This window comes from Mauremys mutica, chromosome 15 (assembly GCF_020497125.1).
Source record: "Mauremys mutica isolate MM-2020 ecotype Southern chromosome 15, ASM2049712v1, whole genome shotgun sequence".
NCBI classification, from domain to species: domain Eukaryota; kingdom Metazoa; phylum Chordata; order Testudines; family Geoemydidae; genus Mauremys; species Mauremys mutica.
In genome coordinates, this window is record NC_059086.1 from 19,478,524 (window position 1) to 19,497,345 (window position 18,822).

The 18,822-nt window shown below is 58.9% G+C and overlaps 2 protein-coding genes across 2 annotated transcripts in view; both read right to left on the minus strand.

The window, feature by feature from the left end:
- Positions 1-1,225: 1,225 nt before the first annotated feature.
- On the minus strand, positions 1,226-6,205 carry LOC123350110 (sulfotransferase 2B1-like). Its single transcript, XM_044988494.1, has 7 exons — positions 6,061-6,205; positions 5,274-5,422; positions 3,816-4,024; positions 3,503-3,629; positions 3,166-3,260; positions 2,281-2,461; positions 1,226-2,132 (listed from the first exon to the last, which is right to left on the minus strand). The coding sequence occupies exons 2-7, from the start codon at positions 5,416-5,418 to the stop codon at positions 2,017-2,019; spliced, it is 873 nt and encodes a 290-aa protein (XP_044844429.1). The 5' UTR covers positions 5,419-5,422; positions 6,061-6,205; the 3' UTR covers positions 1,226-2,016.
- Positions 6,206-12,837: 6,632 nt separating this feature from the next.
- The window catches only part of LOC123350087 (netrin-1-like), a 34,093-nt gene continuing 28,108 nt past the window's right edge, over positions 12,838-18,822 (minus strand). The window contains exons 5-7 of the mRNA XM_044988454.1: positions 18,591-18,644; positions 17,236-17,316; positions 12,838-13,518 (exon numbers count right to left, since the gene is read on the minus strand). Coding sequence (XP_044844389.1) covers positions 13,190-13,518; positions 17,236-17,316; positions 18,591-18,644 — 464 coding nt within the window. The 3' untranslated portion in view covers positions 12,838-13,189. The remainder of the gene's footprint in view (positions 13,519-17,235; positions 17,317-18,590; positions 18,645-18,822) is intronic.

Sequence of the window (18,822 nt, forward strand, 5' to 3'; positions counted from 1 at the left end):
CCCAGGAGCGAGGACATCTGGGGCCCAGCCCAGCCACGTGCGGACGCCCTAGATGAGGTGCCCGAGAGAAAGGCTTTGAGTGGGGGGTGGGGAGGCCCATTGGGGCGAAGCGAATTAACAAAACGCCTCTGGGCAACCCGGGAGAAAAGTGGAGGAACCGCGTATGGGGGGGACGCCAGCCCCCGGATGGGCTCTGTTACGGAGAAGACACCCTGCCAGGGTAAGCCGGGCGGACCAACGGGGAAGAAACACCTTCTTGGCCAGGAAAGGACACTGGGAATAAATTCAGGCTCGGACTGTGTTTGTGACTCTTGCTCGTTTATTAACTAGTAATTACTACACCTTCCAGACTGTTTATTAACTGGTAATAACTATGGGTTCTAGTGCCAGTTTCACTGGGAACAAGCGCAGACCCTACCCTGCTTATTAACTAGGAATAAGCGCAGACCCTACCCTGCTTATTAACTAGGAATAAGCACAGACCCTACCCTGCTTATTTACTAGGAATAAGCGCAGACCCTACCCCACGGTTTGTATTTTCTTGTCTCTCTTTCCCAGCCTTAAACTTGCTTCTGTTTGGCTCTTGGTTTCGCTGCAGACACGACCCCAGCCCGGGTGCTCGGCAGAAGGCTGGACTGAGGGGACGGTGGTTAAGAGGGGGGCCCGGCTCCCACAGAGGCAGCCGATCCGAGTGCAAAGTGCCCCCCCCAGCAGTTGAGGGGCTGGGCACAGACAGGCTGGAGGGGCCAGTGCCCCAGGGACAGAGCAGACCTCGGGGCAGCTGGGGGGGCGGGTAACTATCTCCATAGATTTAGCTCTGCCCCAAGGATCCGCTCCAGGATCCTAAGGGCTGGTGTAGGCAAACCACAGCGCCCCCTCCTGGGACAGGCTGGTGGGGCCCGGAGTGGGGGCTCGCGTTTCCCCCCGTGAGCACAGAGGTGGTGGCCTGGCACTGCTGATTCACCCTGTACCCCTGGAGAACCCTGAAAGGGTCACAGTGGGGTATCGGGGTAGATGGGCCGGGGGGGGCTGATCCGGGGGACAGGGAGGGGGTGGGATACCAGGGTAGATGAGCCCGGGGGCTGATCTGGGGGGAGGCAGGAGGTGGGATACTGGAGTAGATGGGCCAGGGGGCTGATCCGGGGGACAGGGAGGGGGTGGGATGCCGGGGTAGATGGGCCCGGGGGCTGATCTGGGGGGAGGCAGGAGGCGGGATACCGGGGTAGATGGGCCAGGGGGCTGATCCGGGGGGAGGCAGGAGGCGGGATACCGGGGTAGATGGGCCAGGGGGCTGATCCGGGGGACAGGGATGGAGGAAGGGGACTCCAGGCTGCAGCCCCTGCCGGAGATGGAGGGACATTGGGTTCGTCACCCCGAGCCCAGCTAATCCCCCAACCCCTTACAGAGCTAGGAGGGGGAGGGGTGTGGGCAGGTGCTGGGGGCTGAGGAAGGTGGGGAGGGGGAGGCTGAATGGGATGCTCTTTGGGTACCTGGGGGGGCGCTATGGGGCTGGGGGAGGGGTGCCCCTGGCAAGGCCTGGCACAGACCCTCTGTATGGGGCACAGCGCCCCCAAGGGGCCTCAGTGCCCATTGCCAGGAAAAGCTTCCCCCCGCATTTCTGGAGAGGCTTCGCCCCCTGGTGGCTGGTTCCCCACACAGCAGCCGCACACTTTCGTGCTGGGGTTGTTAGTGACACGCAGCTACAGGATTAATCCAGGGCCCGGGAAGGGGGGTTTGGCCCCATTCCACAGAGAGGGAAACTGAGGCACAGATGCTGATGAGTCCAAACGGCTGTAGAGTGACAGAGGCCAGGAACAGAATCCAGGACTTCTGGGTTCTATCCCTGGCTCTGGGAGAGCGGGTGGGGTCTAGTGGTTAGCGCAGGGCGGGGGTTGGGGGGGGAGCCAGGACTCCTGGGTTCTAGCCCCTGCTCTGCAGACTATTCAAGTGCCCACACACACGGATCTAGGGGTCCCTACAGACTGTAGCTGTCCGGTGGAGGGGGCCGGCGACCCCTCAGGCCTCGTCCCAGGGGAATCGGACGCCCACATCCTGCATTTGCTCCCGGTAGAGCCGGTCAAACGCCTGGCTCTGCGCCACCGTGAAGTGCCCCTTCCAGTCGCCAGGGACCCCTGCGGGAAGCAGAGAATGGAGGGGGTCAGGGAGTCCTCCACAGCGCCCCCTGCTGGGAGAGGCCAGGCTGGGGTAGCTGGGAGCCCCCCCCCCCACACACACACACAGCTCCCCCTGCTGCCCGGCAGGGGCACTGCCCCCTCCCACCTTTTCTCAGGAAGGGGCTGACCCGCTGGTCCATGATGTTCTCCGGCACCAGGCTGTAGTTGCACATCTTGTTCTGCTTCATGGCCTGGAAGGAGGCGTTCGCCACCACCCCGTCCAGCGCCCGCGCGTCCAGCTGCTTGCCCAGGAACCGGCAGATCCGCTCCACGCGGCCCCGCAGGTCCTGGCACAGGGCGGGACACCGGGGTAGATGGGCCCGGGGGGCTGATTTGTGGGGGGGATGGGAGGAGGCGGGATCCCGGGGTAGATGGGCCCGGGGGGCAGATCAGGTCGCACCGACGCGCAGGGACACCGGGGTAGATGGGCCCAGGGGCTGATCTGGGGGCAGGGAGGAGGCAGGACACCAGGGTAGATGGGCCCGGGGGGCTGATCTGGGGGCAGGGAGGAGGCGGGATCCCAGGGTAGATGGGCCCGGGGGGCTGATCGGGGGGCAGGGAGGAGGCGGGATACCGGGGTAGATGGGCCCGGGGGGCTGATCTGGGGGCAGGGAGGGGGCGGGACACCGGGGTAGATGGGCCCGGGGGGCTGATCTGGGGGCAGGGAGGGGGCGGGACACCGGGGTAGATGGGCCCGGGGGGCTGATCTGGGGGCAGGGAGGGGGCGGGACACCGGGGTAGATGGGCCCGGGGGGCTGATCTGGGGGCAGGAAGAGGGCGGGATACCGGGGTAGATGGGTCCGGCTGGGGCTCTGACCCAGGTGGCAGGGAGGGGGTGGGATATTGGGGTGGCTGGGCCCAGGGGTCAGATCCAGTGGGGTGGGGGGGGGGAGGCTAGATACCAAGGAGGATGAGTCCAGGGGTGTGACCCAGGGCGGTGGGGGGAGGGGTATTTCCCTGGCCCCGCCTCTCTCTGGTGCTAGTCTCTCACCTGATGCATTTCCTCATAGGTCAGGAGGAGGAAGTTGAGCCGGTCCCTAAGGCCCAGCCAGCCCCTCACGTGCTGGAACCAGGAGCCGAACAGCACTGGAAGTAAGGTGGGGTTAGGGAGCGAGGGTAAAATGCCAATTTATGTATGAAACGAACAGAGGGACCCAGGGGCTGGGTTTGAAAACCCTTTGGTATAACAGCCTGGGCACACACAGCTCCCCAGCCCCCCTGCTCTGACCACTAGCCCCCACTCCCCTCCCGGAGCCAGGGGGAGAACCCAGGAGTCCTGGCTCCCAGCCCCCACCCCGCTCTAACCACTGCACCGCGCTGCCTGGTACCTTTGCCTGCACTGAAGAGCTCCACAAATTCCCCAAAATCCTCCTGGAACTCCAGGAACGAGGCCATTTTAGAGTAATGATAGAGAGAGACGCAGACGTCCTTGGGGTTCCTCACAGTATAGATCACCTGGGAGAGGGACAGGGACTGAGACAGTGCCCCTCACTCCCGACCCGCAGCCCCCTGCTAGCCCAGCCCTGTTCCCCCCCAGCCCTGCCGGTGCCCCTCACTCCCGACCCGCAGCCCCCTGCTAGCCCAGCCCTGTTCCCCCCCAGCCCTGCTGGTGCCCCTCACTCCCGACCTGCAGCCCCTCACCTTGGCATTGGAGCCGTGGAAGGAGGTGGGGAAGAGGCCACAGGGCAGGTGGGAAGAGATGAGCCGAGGACAGGGCCGGTTCTCCAGGAACCCGGCTGCCGTGGTCTGCTCCAGCCAGGGCACCCGCTCCCAGGAAGGCACCGACTGCGCCAGCCGGGGGTCCCCATCGCTGTGAATGAGGGTCAGCAGCTCCTGCATCCAGGTGGTGCCTGGGAGAGGGGGGAGAATGATGGAGCTGGAGGGCTGGGTAGATATTGGGGGAGGGGGCCCCAGGGAGTGGTAGTAGGGTTGGTTAGAGCCAGGAGTGGGGGAAGCATGGGGAGGAATGGAGTACAAAGGAGGGGACCCCCAGGGCGCAGGGCGATGGGGTAGGAAGCTAGGATCCTGGGGGTCAGAGGGTTGGAGGGGGAGTTAGGGGTTAGGGGAGGTGGGGAGACCCAGGGGGTAGGTGAGATGGCCAGGTGCTCAAAGGCTGTGCCAGGGTTCAGAGGATGTAAGTGGAGTTTGAGGGGTGCAGATGCTGGGGTTCGGGGGTGTCACGGAGTGTGGGGGAGTCAGGCCCTGCACCCCCGGGCTCCCTGCCGATTCACCAGGACTCTCAGCCAGCCAGTAAAGCAGAAGGTTTATTCAGACGACAGGAACACAGTCCAACACAGGTCTTGCAGGCCCAGATAACCGGATCCCCCCAGTAGGTCCATCTTGGGGGCCTCCCAGCCCCCTCGGGGATCAGAGCCCGGTCTCCCTGCCTCCCCTCTGTTCTCCAGCCAACTCCAAACTTCCCAGCCCCCCTCCGGCCCCTCCTCTCTGCTCTGCCTCTTTCCCGGGCCAGGAGGTCACCTGACCCCTTTGTCTCCAACACCTCTAGCCCGCACCTTTGCAGGGAGGGGCCCGGCCATCCGTTGCTAGGAGACAGAGTGTCAGGCATTTGCCTGCATGGCCTTTTGCTGCTAGATACTTAGGAAGTGTCCCCAGCCCCCAGTGCGACCAGTCCCACTTCGTCACAGGGGGGTGCAATAGGGATCCTGGGGGAGGCTGTGAGGGGGATCCCAGGGGCCAGGGTGCAGGGGGGTTAGTAGCAGGAGCTAGGGATGGGATGGAGGTATGTGGATGCCTGGGGGGGGGAAGAGATGGGGGAAGCAGTATGGGGGGCACCGGGGATGGGGAGGAATGGGGGATCCCAGGAACTGGGGGGTCTCATCTGCGCTGGGATAGGTGTGGAGTGCAGTGGGGGTCTCCAGGGGAAGGTCCGAGGGGACCTCACACAATTTGGGGGTAGGTGTGGGGGTGCAGGGGAGGTATGGCCGGCAGAGGGGGGCTCTGGTGATATGGGGTGGGGCTCAGGGACTGTCAGGGGACATGGGGGTACAGGGGAGGTATTGGGCATGTAGGCGGTTCAGGGGGTGCAGGGCAGGTAAGGAGGATATGAGAGTGCAGAGGGGGGTTGGGGGGGACTCTCACCCGATTTGGGGTAGGTGACACTGAAGACGTCGCTGTCTCGCACCTGGAAGCCGAACTGGGCGTATCGCAGGCTCTGCTCGCTGTGCACCAGGGCCGGAAGCATGAGCCCCTCGTACAGCAGCGAGCGCGGGCCGGGGTCAGCCATGGAGCTGGGGGGGACACGGGGGGACCCTCAGCAACGGGCAGCACCAGCCCTGTGTTATTGGGTCCCCCCTCCGCATTAATCCCCCCCCCCGTGTCACCATCCCCACCTCTGAGCCCCTCCCCCTCCAGCCCCCCAATTCCCAACCGCCACCCTGGGCAGGAATCGCCCCCTAGGGACCCTCTGGGGCAGGGCAGGAGGGGGGAGGGGGAGGGGGAGGGGGAGGGGCAGGACAGTCCGGACTTGAAAAGTTGAAGTCAGGGGCAGCGGCAGGGCTGGGGTGGGGCAGGGGCTGCAGGTGGGGAGGGAGGGGCACCGGGGGGGGTCACAGGTGGGGCTGGGGGGGGGGCAGGGGCTGCAGGTGGGGAGGGAGGTGGACCGGTGGGGGGCACCGGAGGGGCTGAGTGGGCGCAGGGGCTGCAGGTCGGGAGGGAGGGGCACCGGTGGGGGGCACCGGAGGGGCTGGGGGGGGCGGGGGCTGCAGGTGGGGAGGGAGGGGGACCGGGGGGGGGCACCGGGGGGGCTGGGGGGGGGGCAGGGGCGGCAGGTCGGGAGGGAGGGGCACCGGGGGGGGGCCCCGGCGGGGCTGGGGGGGGCGGGGGCTGCAGGTGGGGAGTGAGGGGCACCTGGGGGGCTGCGCCTCACCCAGGTCACCCTCCGGGCCGGGGTCTTTCCAGGCTCCGTCTGTGTCCCGTTCCCACGGCCCGGCCCCGCCCCACAGGGCCCACGTGGGTTCCCCCGCACAATGGGGGCGTTGTGTGAATCCGGGTCACTGGTGGGGGGATCCTCCTCCCCCTCCCCCAGGGCAGCCCCAGCCGGGCCCCGCGCTGGGCAGTGACGTGGGCGGGGGGATCCCGCGGGAGGGGGGGGGGGCTGCCCCACAATGGGGTCCGGGGAGAACAGCTGGTGCCTCCCGCCCCCCCGGGGAGCCCGCGCGCATGTGTCCGTCCTGCCCCCTGCTGGTGCGTGTGTGTGTGTGTGTGTGTGTGTCCTGCCCCCTGCTGGTGTGTGTGTGTGTGAGTGTGTGTGTGTGTGTGTGTGTGTGCAGCGCTGCCCCCTGCTGGGTGTGTGTGTGTGTGTGTGTGTGTCCTGCCCCCTGCTGGTGTGTGTGTGTGTGTGTGTGTGTGTGTGTGTGCAGCGCTGCCCCCTGCTGGTGTGTGTGTGTGTGTGTGTGTGTGTGTGTGTGTGTGCAGCGCTGCCCCCTGCTGGCTGCCCCCAGCCCAGGGCAGCATGAGACGCTCCCCAGGGCTCAGGTGATGGGAAGGAGGCCGGGTCCTGGTACTTTGCAGCTGGTCCCGTCCCGGGCGAGCTCCCTGCGCGCTCCCGGCACCGACCCGACTGGAAATCGGTGGGTGCCCCCCCAGCCGGGGCTCTTCTGCGGCACGGGCCAGCCGGGCATTTCCAGCCCCTCGGCGCTCGGCAGCGCTTCACTTCTTGCTTAACAATCCCCACGGGTCACAGCAGTGTTTACTGTCCGGCATTTCCCCTCTTGCGCTGCTGGAGAGGTGCTGGGAGGGGCCAGGCAGGGGCTCCAGGCACCTACAGGAGATTTGTGGTGAGTGAAAGGGCCAGAGTGGCACAGAATGATGCGGTTTGAGCATTTTTATCCATTGAACTATTGAGAGATGTGCAAAATGATGGGGGTGGTGCCAGGCCATGGAGAGGTCAGATGAGAACTGTGACATGACAGCAGATGGGGAGATGCAGGAAGTTAAGAGCGGCCAGACCGGGTCAGACTAAAGGTCCATCCAGCCCAGTGTCCTGTCTGCCGACAGTGACCAGTGCCAGGTGCCCCAGAGGGAATCATCCACTCATCCATCCCCTGTCGCCTGTTCCCAGCTTCTGGCAAACAGAGACTAGGGACACCATCCCTGCCCGTCCTGGCTAATAGCCATTGGTGGACCCGTCCTCCATGAACTTATCTAGTTCTTTTTTTGAACCCTGTTATGGTCTTGGCCTTCACAACATCCTCTGGCAGTGAGTTCCACAGCTTGACTGTGCGCTGGGTGAAGAAATACGTCCTGTGGTTTGTTTGAAGCCTGCTGCCTCTTCATTTCATTGGGTGCCCCCTAGTTTTTGTGTTACGAGAAGGAGTAAATAGCACTTCCTGATTTACTTTCTCTAGTCATGATTTTATAATATCAATGGAAATATTTTTCTGGTGTGCGCAGTGAAATTGATGTTTACTGACATTCACCCATAAAAATCCTAAACCTTCTAAGCCTGCGTAGGAGTATGGGAAGGACTTTTAAATATCTATCTATCCATCCCCATCCACCCTCTCTCTCTATCTATCTATCCATCCCCAGCCACTCTCTCTCTCTCTCTCTCTCCCCAGCCACCCCATCTATCTATCTATCTATCTATCCCTAGACATCTCATCTATCTGTCTAACCCCATCCACCCCATCTATCTATCTATCTATCTATCTATCTATCTATCTATCTATCTAATCTTGGCTAATAGTCACTGATGGACCTGTCCTCCAGAAACGTGTCTCGTTCTTTTTGGAACCCAGTTATACTTTTGGCCTCACAACCTCCCCTGGCAGTGAGTTCCACAGATTGACGGGGCGCTGGGTGAAGAAATACTTCCTGCTGCTTGTTTTAAACCTGCTGCCTCTTCATTTCATTGGGTGACTCCTTGTTCTTGTGTAACGAGAAGGCGTCGATAGCACTTCCTGATTCACTTTCTCCTAGGGTGACCAGACAGCAAATGTGAAAAATTGGGTGGGGCGTAATAGGAGCCTATATAAGAAAAAAACCCTAAAATTGGGACTGTCCCTATAAAATCAGGACATCTGGTCACCCTACTTTCTCCACACCGGTCAGGATTCATTAGACCTCCATCATATCCCCCTTAGTCGTCTCTTTTCCCAGCTGAAAAGTCCCAGTTTTATTAATCTCGCCTCATACGGAGCCTTTCCAGCCCCCCGATCATTTTGTTGCCCTTCTCTGCAGCTTTTCCAATTCCAATGAATACCTTTTGTGAGCTGGGGTGACCGGATCTGCACGCGGGACTCAAGGGGTGGGCGGACCAGGGATTTATATAGCGGCATTAGGATATTTTTATCTTATGATCGTTCCCTTGCCTAACAATTCCCACTAGGCTGTTCGGTTTTTGACAGCCGCTGCACATTGAGCGGATGTTTTCAGAGACCTCTCCCCAGTGACCCCAAGAGCTCTCTCTTGGGGGGGGGGGGAACCGGCTAACTCAGACCCCACCGTTCTGTACGAATAGTCGGGATTATGTTTTCCCAATGGGCGTTGCTTTGCGTTTCTCAGCATCGCATTGCAGCTGCTGTTTTGTGGCCCTGGGAATCCCTGTGTGATGCCTCAGTCTGCTTTGGACTTTCCTTGTGCGCCCGGCCAGGTTCACACAGGGCCCCCTTGTGCCAGGGGCTGGCAGGTGGGTTCCCACATGGAGCGGGGCCGGGGGTCAGGCACAGCACAGAATTGCCCTGGGAAGTCACCACCCAAAAGATAAGGGGCTGCGGCACAGACCCTCGGGCGTGGAGCTGAGATAGCAGGGGGAGGGGGCACCAGTTCCAGTCTCCTGATCCTCACCCACCTCCCCAAGCTGGGGAGAGAACCCAGGAGTCCTGGCTCCCAGCCCCCCCCCCTCCCTAACCATTAGACCCCACTCCCCTCCCAGAGCCAGGGAGAGACCCCAGGAGTCCTTCCTGGCCTCTGTCACGCTCCTGCCATTTGGGTTCATCAGCATCGGTGCCTCAGTTTCCCTCTCTGCGGAACGGGGCCGAACCCCCCTCTCCTGGATTAACCCCGTATCGCCTGCAGAGTCGCGGCCTGTCACTAGCAAATAACCCCTGCACCAGTGTGCTGCTGCCGTGCGGGGAACCGGCCACTAGGGGGCGACGCGGCTCTAGAAATGGAGGTGGGGCGGGCAGGCTGTGCCTGGCGATGGGCCCCGCTTAGGGGACTGGAGTGGGGGGGGGCTGGCTCTGAGGCCCCTTGGGGGCGCTGTGCCCCATACAGAGGGTCTGTGCCAGGCCTTGCCAGCAGCACCCCTCCCCCAGCCCCCTGGCGCCCCCCAGGTACCCACAGAGCATCCCACTCAGCCTCCCCCCCGACTCCTGCCTCCCCCATCCGGGATCAGAGACGGGGTGAGGGGGATGGAGGGATGGGTAGATGGGAGGTGCGGGGGGATGGATGGATAGACGGGGTGAGGGGGATGGAGGGATGGGTAGATGGGAGGTGCGGGGGGATGGATGGATAGACGGGGTGAGGGGGATGGAGGGATGGGTAGATGGGAGGTGCGGGGGGATGGATGGATAGACAGGGGTGAGGGGGATGGAGGGACGGGTAGATGGGAGGTGCGGGAGGATGGATGGATAGACGGGGTGAGGGGGATGGAGGGATGGGTAGATGGGAGGTGCGGGGGGATGGATGGATAGACAGGGGTGAGGGGGATGGAGGGATGGGTAGATGGGAGGTGCGAGGCGGGTGGATGGATGGATGGACGGGATTAGGGGGATGGGTAGATGGGAGGTGCGGGGGATGGATGGATAGACAGGGTGAGGGGGATGGAGGGATGGGTAGATGGGAGGTGCGGGGGGATGGATGGATAGACTGGGTGAGGGGGATGGAGGGATGGGTAGATGGGAGGTGTGGGGAGATGGATGGATAGACGGGGTGAGGGGGATGGAGGGTTGGGGAGATGGGAGGTGCGGGGGGATGGATGGATAGACGGGGTGAGGGGGATGGAGGGATGGGTAGATGGGAGGTGCGGGGGGATGGATGGATAGACGGGGTGAGGGGGATGGAGGGATGGGTAGATGGGAGGTGCGGGGGGATGGATGGATAGACAGGGGTGAGGGGGATGGAGGGTTGGGTAGATGGGAGGTGCGGGGGGATGGATGGATAGATGGGGTGAGGGGGATGGAGGGATGGGTAGATGGGAGGTGCGGGGGGATGGATGGATAGACGGGGTGAGGGGGATGGAGGGATCGGTAGAGTGGAGGTGAGAGGGGATGGATGGATAGACGGGGTGAGGGGGATGGAGGGATGGGTAGATGGGAGGTGCGGGGGGGATGGATGGATAGACGGGGTGAGGGGGATGGAGGGATGGGTAGATGGGAGGTGCGGGGGGAGGGATGGATAGACGGGGTGAGGGGGATGGAGGGATGGGTAGATGGGAGGTGCGGGGGATGGAGGGATGGGTAGATGGGAGGTGCGGGGGGATGGATGGATAGACGGGGTGAGGGGGATGGAGGGATGGGTAGATGGGAGGTGCGGGGGGATGGAGGGATGGGTAGATGGGAGGTGCGGGGGGATGGATGGATAGACGGGGTGAGGGGGATGGAGGGATGGGTAGATGGGAGGTGCGGGGGGATGGATGGATAGACGGGGTGAGGGGGATGGAGGGATGGATAGATGGGAGGTGCGGGGGATGGAGGGATGGGTAGATGGGAGGTGAGGGGGGATGGAGGGATGGGTAGATGGGAGGTGCGGGGGGATGGATGGATAGACGGGGTGAGGGGGATGGAGGGATGGGTAGATGGGAGGTGCGGGGGGGATGGATGGATAGACGGGGTGAGGGGGATGGAGGGATGGGTAGATGGGAGGTGCGGGGGGATGGAGGGATGGATAGACGGGGTGAGGGGGATGGAGGGATGGGTAGATGGGAGGTGTGGGGAGATGGATGGATAGACGGGGTGAGGGGGATTGAGGGATGGGTAGATGGGAGGTGCGGGGGGATGGATGGATAGACGGGGTGAGGGGGATGGAGGGATGGGTAGATGGGGGGTGCGGGGGGGTGGTTGGATGGCCGGGGGGGGGGGGATGGAGGGATGGGTAGATGGGAGGTGCGGGGGGATGGATGGATAGACGGGGTGAGGGGGATGGAGGGATGGGTAGATGGGAGGTGCGGGGGGATGGATGGATAGAGGGGGTTGGGGGAATGGAGGGTTGGGTAGATGGGAGGTGCGGGGGGATGGAGGGATGGGTAGATGGGAGGTGCGGGGGGATGGAGGGATGGATAGACGGGGTGAGGGGGATGGAGGGATGGGTAGATGGGAGGTGCGGGGGGATGGATGGATAGACTGGGTGAGGGGGATGGAGGGATGGGTGGATGGGAGGTGCGGGGGGATGGATGGATGGATAGATGGGAGGTGCGGGGGGGTGGATGGATAGACGGGGTGAGGGGGATGGAGGGATGGGTAGATGGGAGGTGCGGGGGGCTGGATGGATGGATAGATGGGAGGTGCGGGGGGATGGATGGATAGACGGGGTGAGGGGGATGGAGGGATGGGTAGATGGGAGGTGCGGGGGGGTGGATGGATAGACGGGGTGAGGGGGATGGAGGGTTGGGTAGATGGGAGGTGCGGGGGGATGGATGGATGGATAGATGGGAGGTGCGGGGGGATGGATGGATAGACGGGGTGAGGGGGATGGAGGGATGGGAAGATGGGAGGTGCGGGGGGGTGGATGGATAGACGGGGTGAGGGGGATGGAGGGATGGGTAGATGGGAGGTGCGGGGGGATGGATGGATGGGTAGATGGGAGGTGCGGGGGGATGGAGGGATAGACGGGGTGAGGGGGATGGATGGATAGACGGGGTGAGGGGGATGGAGGGATGGGTAGATGGGAGGTGCGGGGGGATGGATGGATGGATGGATAGATGGGAGGTGCGGGGGGATGGAGGGATGGGTAGATGGGAGGTGCGGGGGGATGGAGGGATGGATAGACGGGGTGAGGGGGATGGAGGGACAGACAGGTAGAGGGTTGGAGACGGGTGTGTGCAGCAGACACAGTGGGCCAGAGAGTCCCAGCCAGCCGGCCAGATGGGGCTGTGAGTGCGTATCTCTGGTGTTCGTGGGGGAGGGGCTTTGGGTGCTGGGGGTTCCCTTCAGAGCTGGGGAGCTCAGGGCTCTGGGGAGAGGGGCCTGGGGGAACAGACGGGTGCAGGGCCCCACGCAGCCAGGGGCAGAGTGAGGCTGGCAGGCAGAGTGAAGGGGCAGGAAGGTGTGAAGTGGCGGGGGGGGTTGTGTGGGGGTGGACGTGCACTCCCCCCCCCCCCCCCCCGCAGTAACAGGACCCTCTGGCACAGATGGCGATTTCACACCCGCGCCCAGCGATTGGTTCTGGTCAATGGCAACAAGGCTGGGTTCAGGCAGGATGTGCCCCCCACCCCAGTGGGGACGGGGCAGCTGGGAACCTGCACATCAAAGGCCCCATTCCCCCCCCCCCCCCCGCCCCAGCCAGTCCCTGTCCTGGGGCCGGATGGGAGCCGGCGCCCCCTAGAGGGGAGAGGCCGCAAGCCCCATTCCCTGTCCCCCCCCCACACGCACACACTTTAACCAGGACCCCGCTCCCCTCCCAATAAACAGACTCTCCAGTGAGTAAAATAATTTCTCGTTTTATTCCATTCATCGTTTGTACAAGTGCAAGAGCAGAGCAGGCTGTAGGTCAGTGGTCAAAGGTCGTCTTTGGTATTTCCTCCCCTTCCCCCCCAACCTGATTATAAAAATGTGGGGTGAGGGGGCAGCAGGAAGCTGGGTGGGGATGGGCTCCCCTGTAGGGCTGGATGAGGGGAGGTAGGACTGGGCCCTGCATGGGGGGCAGGGTCTGAATATGGGGGAGTTTAGGGGATTGAGGAGGGGATATGGGCCCAGTTTCAGGGATCAGTGGGGGATCTCAGCCCCTGGAGGAGCAGCACCAGGTGTTACAGACCCTGCCCCAGGTCTTGGGGTGCCTGGCGCGCCCCCTCCCCCGGCCTTGGGGTTCCCGGCATTTCCATCCCGCCTCCTTGGGTTTCAGGGGCTCCGGCAGTTGCCCCGCCGGTTCTGCTGCTGGAAGCGGCGGAGCTTGTGGGCCCAGACATCGCGCCAGGGCAGCGCCAGGCTGTTCCTGTCCAGCACCAGGCGCGCCGGGTCGGGCGACTCCGCATCGTTCCCGATCACCAGGTAGGCCTTGCCAACCTGGAGGCGCAGGCAGCCGCAGGCCAGGTCCTGCCGGGGCACCCAGAGTGGTTGTTCGCCCCGACGGATGGGCACCTGGCGCTGCCGATAGACCGCCAGCACTGAGGTCGTGAACTGCCACCACTCGCCCGACTCCACCATGGCCAGCAGCTGGGCATGCAGCACTGCAGGGGGAGGTCAGAGGTCAGGAAGGGGCAGGATACTCTCCTATTCCCAACATTAGCCAGTGATGCCAGTCCCCAATGATAGCCAGTAATGCTCATCAGCCAATGATACACAACGATGCTCAACATTAGCCAATGATACCGATACCCAATGATATTCAACAATACCCATTAGTCAATGATACCAATACCCAACAATACCCAATGATATTCAACAATACCCATTAGTCAATGATACCAATACCCAACAATACCCAATGATATTCAACAATACCCATTAGTCAATGATACCAATACCCAATGATATTCAACAATACTCATTAGTCCTCACCATTCCCCAATGATACTCAACGATGCTCAACATTAGTCAATTATAGCAATACCCAACAATACACAATAATACTCAACAGTATCTAGTGATACCAAACCTCACCTTTCCCCAATGATACTCAATGGTAATCGACACTAGCCATTGATACTAACACCCAGCATTACTCAATGTTATTCAACAATACTCAGCCAATCCCCAATAATACTCAGCGATACTCAGCAATATTCAGCATTAGCCAATGATACCTACACCCAACTATACTCAGTGATATTCAGCATTAGACCATACCAATACCCAATGATACTCAATAGATAATTATATCAATACCCAATGATACTCAACAATACCGAATGATACTCAATGATACCCAACATGAGCATTGCACTGCTACAGACTAGAGACCGAATGGCTAGGCAGCAGTTCTGCAGAAAAGGACCTAGGGGTTACAGTGGATGAAAAGCTGGATAGGAATCAACAGTGTGCCCTTGTTGCCAAGAAGGCTAATGGCATTTTAGGCTGTATAAGTAGGGGCATTGCCAGCAGATCGAGGGATGTGATCATTCCCCTCTATTCAGCACTGGTGAGGCCTCATCTGGAGTACTGTGTCCAGTTTTGGACCCCACACTACAAGAAGGATGTGGAAAAATTGGAAAGAGTCCAGCGGAGGGCAACAAAAATTATTAGGGGGCTGGAGCACATGACTTATGAGGAGAGGCTGAGGGAACTGGGATTGTTTAGTCTGCAGAAGAGAACTACCTGAAAGGGGGTTCCAAAGAGGATGGATCTAGACTGTTCTCAGTAGTAGCAGATGACAGAACATGGAATAATGGTCTCAAGTTGCAGTGGGGGAGGTTTAGGTTGGATATTAGGAAAAACTTTTTCACTAGGAGGGTGGTGAAGCACTGGAACGGGTTACCTAGGGAATCTCCTTCCTTATCGGTTTTTAAGGTCAGGCATGACAAAGCCCTGGCTGGGATGATTTAGTTGGGGATTGGTCCTGCTTTGAGCAGGGGGTTGGACTAGATGACCTCCTGAGGTCCCTTCCAACCCTGATATTCTATGATTAGCCAATGATGCTGATACCAATATCCACCAAAACCCAATGATGCCCAACAGTGCCCACCAATATCCAATGAGACCCAATATGCAACATTATCCACTGACGTCAAACATTCCCCAATGATACCAACACTCACCCATATTCAATTAAATGTATCAACACCCAACATTACCAAATAATGCCAATGCCCATCAATACCCACTGATGCTCACCAATACTTAGCGATACCCAGCAAAACTCAGTGATCCCAAATGATGCCCAACAGTGCCTACCAATACCCAATGATACTCACCAATACCCAGCGTTACTCATCGATGACCAACAGTGCACTCCAGTACCCAGTAAAACTTACCCACCAATCCGCAGTAGTGCCCATCATGCCCAGTGCTCACCAATGCCCATCAATACGTGATACCGAAGAGTGCCTACCAATATCCAGTGATACCCACCAATATCCAACTCTGCCAGCAATACCCACTGAAACCCAACAGTATCCAGTGATACCCAGCAATACCCACTGATAACAACAATATCCACTGACACCCAACAATAGCCACTAAACCCCAATATCCAGTGATATCTAGTGATACCCTACAATAGCCATTGAACCCCAATATCCAGTGATACCCAGCAATACGCACTGAAACCAACAATACCCAGTGATATCCAACAAGAGCCACTGAACCCCAATATCCAGTGATATTCAGTGATACCCTACAATAGCCATTGAACCCCAATATCCAGTGATATCCAGTGATACCAAGCAATACGCACTGAAACCAACAATACCCAGTGATATCGATCGATACCCAGTGAAACCCAACAATACCATGATACTCAGTGATACCCAACAATACTCATTGATACCCAAACAATATGAAGTGCTAGCCGGTGATAGCTACTGATACCCAATAACACCCAGTGATGTCCACAGATACCAATTGATGCTGATTAATACCCAGTGATATATGCCATAAAACCCTCAAGTGGCCCCAACTCCTACCCAGGAACAGCAATCAGACCCTGCTATGCCCAGCAATTCTAAGCACCCCAAAGAAAGCCCCACTCTCCCACGAATGGTGCCTGGCCATGCCCAGTGGGCCGGCCACCCAGACTTGCCAAGGTGTTTTGGCTCTGGCACTCAGGGCCTGATCCTGAGAGAGCAAGTGAGGAAGGGTGGTGGAGGAGGGGGGATGGACACAGGTGGTTGCGGGGGGATGGACACACAGGTGGGGGGTGGAGGCAGAGTGGGGCAGGCTGGGCTCTCACTATCCTTTGTGCAGAGTGTGTGTGATCCGTTGCTCTTTGGCTGCTCACAGGAGCCGGGGCCAGGGGCAGTGGGCGGCTCATCTGGATAATCCCTTCCTAATCCCTGGGCGAAAAACCACGTAGACTCCTAATGCCCTTTGTGCCTTGAGCCCGGCCTCCAGCTCAGGGTCAACCCCGCAGTGCGGGAGAATTCTCTGCCGGCCAATTGTCACAGCGAGGGCAGGGGGCAGGGACCAGATCCTGAACAGAGCATTGCTGGGGAATAAATCATATCCATCCATCTCGGGACACAGCTATCTATCTATCTATCTACCTATCTATCTATCTACCTATCTATCTATCTATCTATCTATCCCGACACCTCCTATCTATCTATCTATCTATCTATCTATCTATCTATCTATCTATCTATCTATCTATCCACATCCACCCCCCATCTATCTATCTATCTATCTATCTATCCATCCACATCCACCCCCATCTATCTATCTATCTATCTATCTATCTATCTATCTATCTATCTATCTATCTATCTATCCCGACACCTCCTATCTATCTATCTATCTATCTATCTATCTATCTATCTATCTATCTATCCCAACACCCCCTGTCTATCTATCTATCTATCTATCTATCTATCTATCTATCCCAACACCTCCTATCTATCTATCTATCTATCTATCTATCTATCTATCCCAACACCCCCTGTCTATCTATCTATCTATCTATCTATCTATCTATCTATCTATCTATCTCGACACCCCCTGTCTGTCTGTCTATCTATCTATCAATCTATCTATCTATCCTCATGGCACATCTTTCTTTCTTTCTTTCTTTCTTTCTTTCTTTCTTTCTTTCTTTCTTTAATATAACATTTCCCAGCTTCAGGATGGACATGTATGGGGAGAGAGAGACAGATAGGTGGATGGGATAGACAGATGAATAGATAGAGGGACTGTCTGGAGATAGATAGATAGATAGATAGATAGATAGATAGATAGATAGATAGATAGATAGATAGATAGATAGATAGATAATGATGTTAGGTCAATGTTACCGTAATCCTTCTTGCAGTATTTTCGCAGGTTCATGTGGACGCGGCCGTGGGAGGGGCTGCAGTGAGTCTGGCATTCAGTGCCTAGGGGGAGAGCACAGATGGGGGCACATGGGTACAGTGGGGTTAGCCCGTCCCCGGCTCCTCACCCCATCCTGCTTCTCACAAACCAGGATCCATCCCAAATCATGCCTTTGACCCCCCCCAACTGCTGCTCCAGGCCTGGAGGCGGGACCTCCAGCTCCAGCACTATGATGTCACTTCCTGAATTAGCATTCCTGCTTCCTTGGAGGCAGGATTTCCTGCAGGGCTGAAACTCCATGGTACAGCTATTAAGCTATCACATCACTTCCTGAAATTACATGTGTCACCCCCGCTGGAGGTGGAACCTATAGCACCACTCCAGAGCTATGATGTCATTTCCTGCAGTAACATTTCCCCCTCCCCTCCAAAGGCGATACTTCTTGGAATGCCATAATACAGCACAGTTCTGGAGCTATGATGTCACTTCCTGAACTAGCATGCCTCCCTCCTTGGAGGCAGGACTTCCTAGAGTGCCAGGTAGAGGACATAATTCTGCGGTTATGATGTCACTTCCTGAATTTGTGTTCACCATCCACCTTTTAGAAGGGATTCCCTGGAATGTCTTACCCTACAGCACAGCTCCAGAGCTACGATGTCACTTCCTCAATAAGCATTTCCCCCACTTTGGAGGCGGGCCTGCCTGGATTGTCCTACACTGTGTCACAGTTCCAGGTCTATGAATTATATTTTCTACTTCCTGGAGTGCCATATATCATGGGGCACTAGCTATGACATCACTTCCTGCCTACAGCCCCTGGAACCTTGAAACTCTGTTGGGGGAGGGTCTTCTTTATATGTACCCCAACAAATGTGTTCAGCCATACCCCCCTCCTAATATTCCCCTCCTCTTCCCATTGTCCTCCTCCTCCCATTCCCTTCTTCCGACCTCTCCTGCCTGCCTCACTTCCATCCCCATCTGCTAAATGCCCATCTTCCTTGGCACCCCCACCCCCAAATTCCCCTCCACCAGAGCCAGCATATTTGGCTGGTTCATGCCATGAACCTGCAGGCTCCATGACCCACAGTGGCGGCCAAGCATTGCAGCTTGGCCTCCACTGAGTCTTACCAGCAAGATTTGAACCCTCCCCCCAAAGCCATGGCTCTCTGTTAGTTGCGCTAAAGGAGCGGCTTTCCCTAGCTGGCAGCAGTAGTAGGCAGTCATCCTCCCTACAGAGTCTTGCACCAGTGGGGGTGACTGCTCCATCCTGAGGCTGGGAAATGGGAGTGGGGGGACGACGCCCAACTGTTGATCCCGCTCATCCTGCCCCAGGCACCTGTGTTCCACTCCAGGGGGTAGGCAGCCGTGGTGGTCATCACCTCTTGAACGCCTGGGAGAGGGGGATGGAGGGAAGGAGGGAGGGAGAAAGAGAGAGAGAGACGTGTGGAGTCAATAAGCGTGATCCTGCCACCCCCTCATCATCTCATGCGTGTAGAGAGCAAGGTTCACTCATGCACTCAGGCTGCCACTAAGCATGTTCCACGCGTGATCCTTGCCCATTTGCCAGG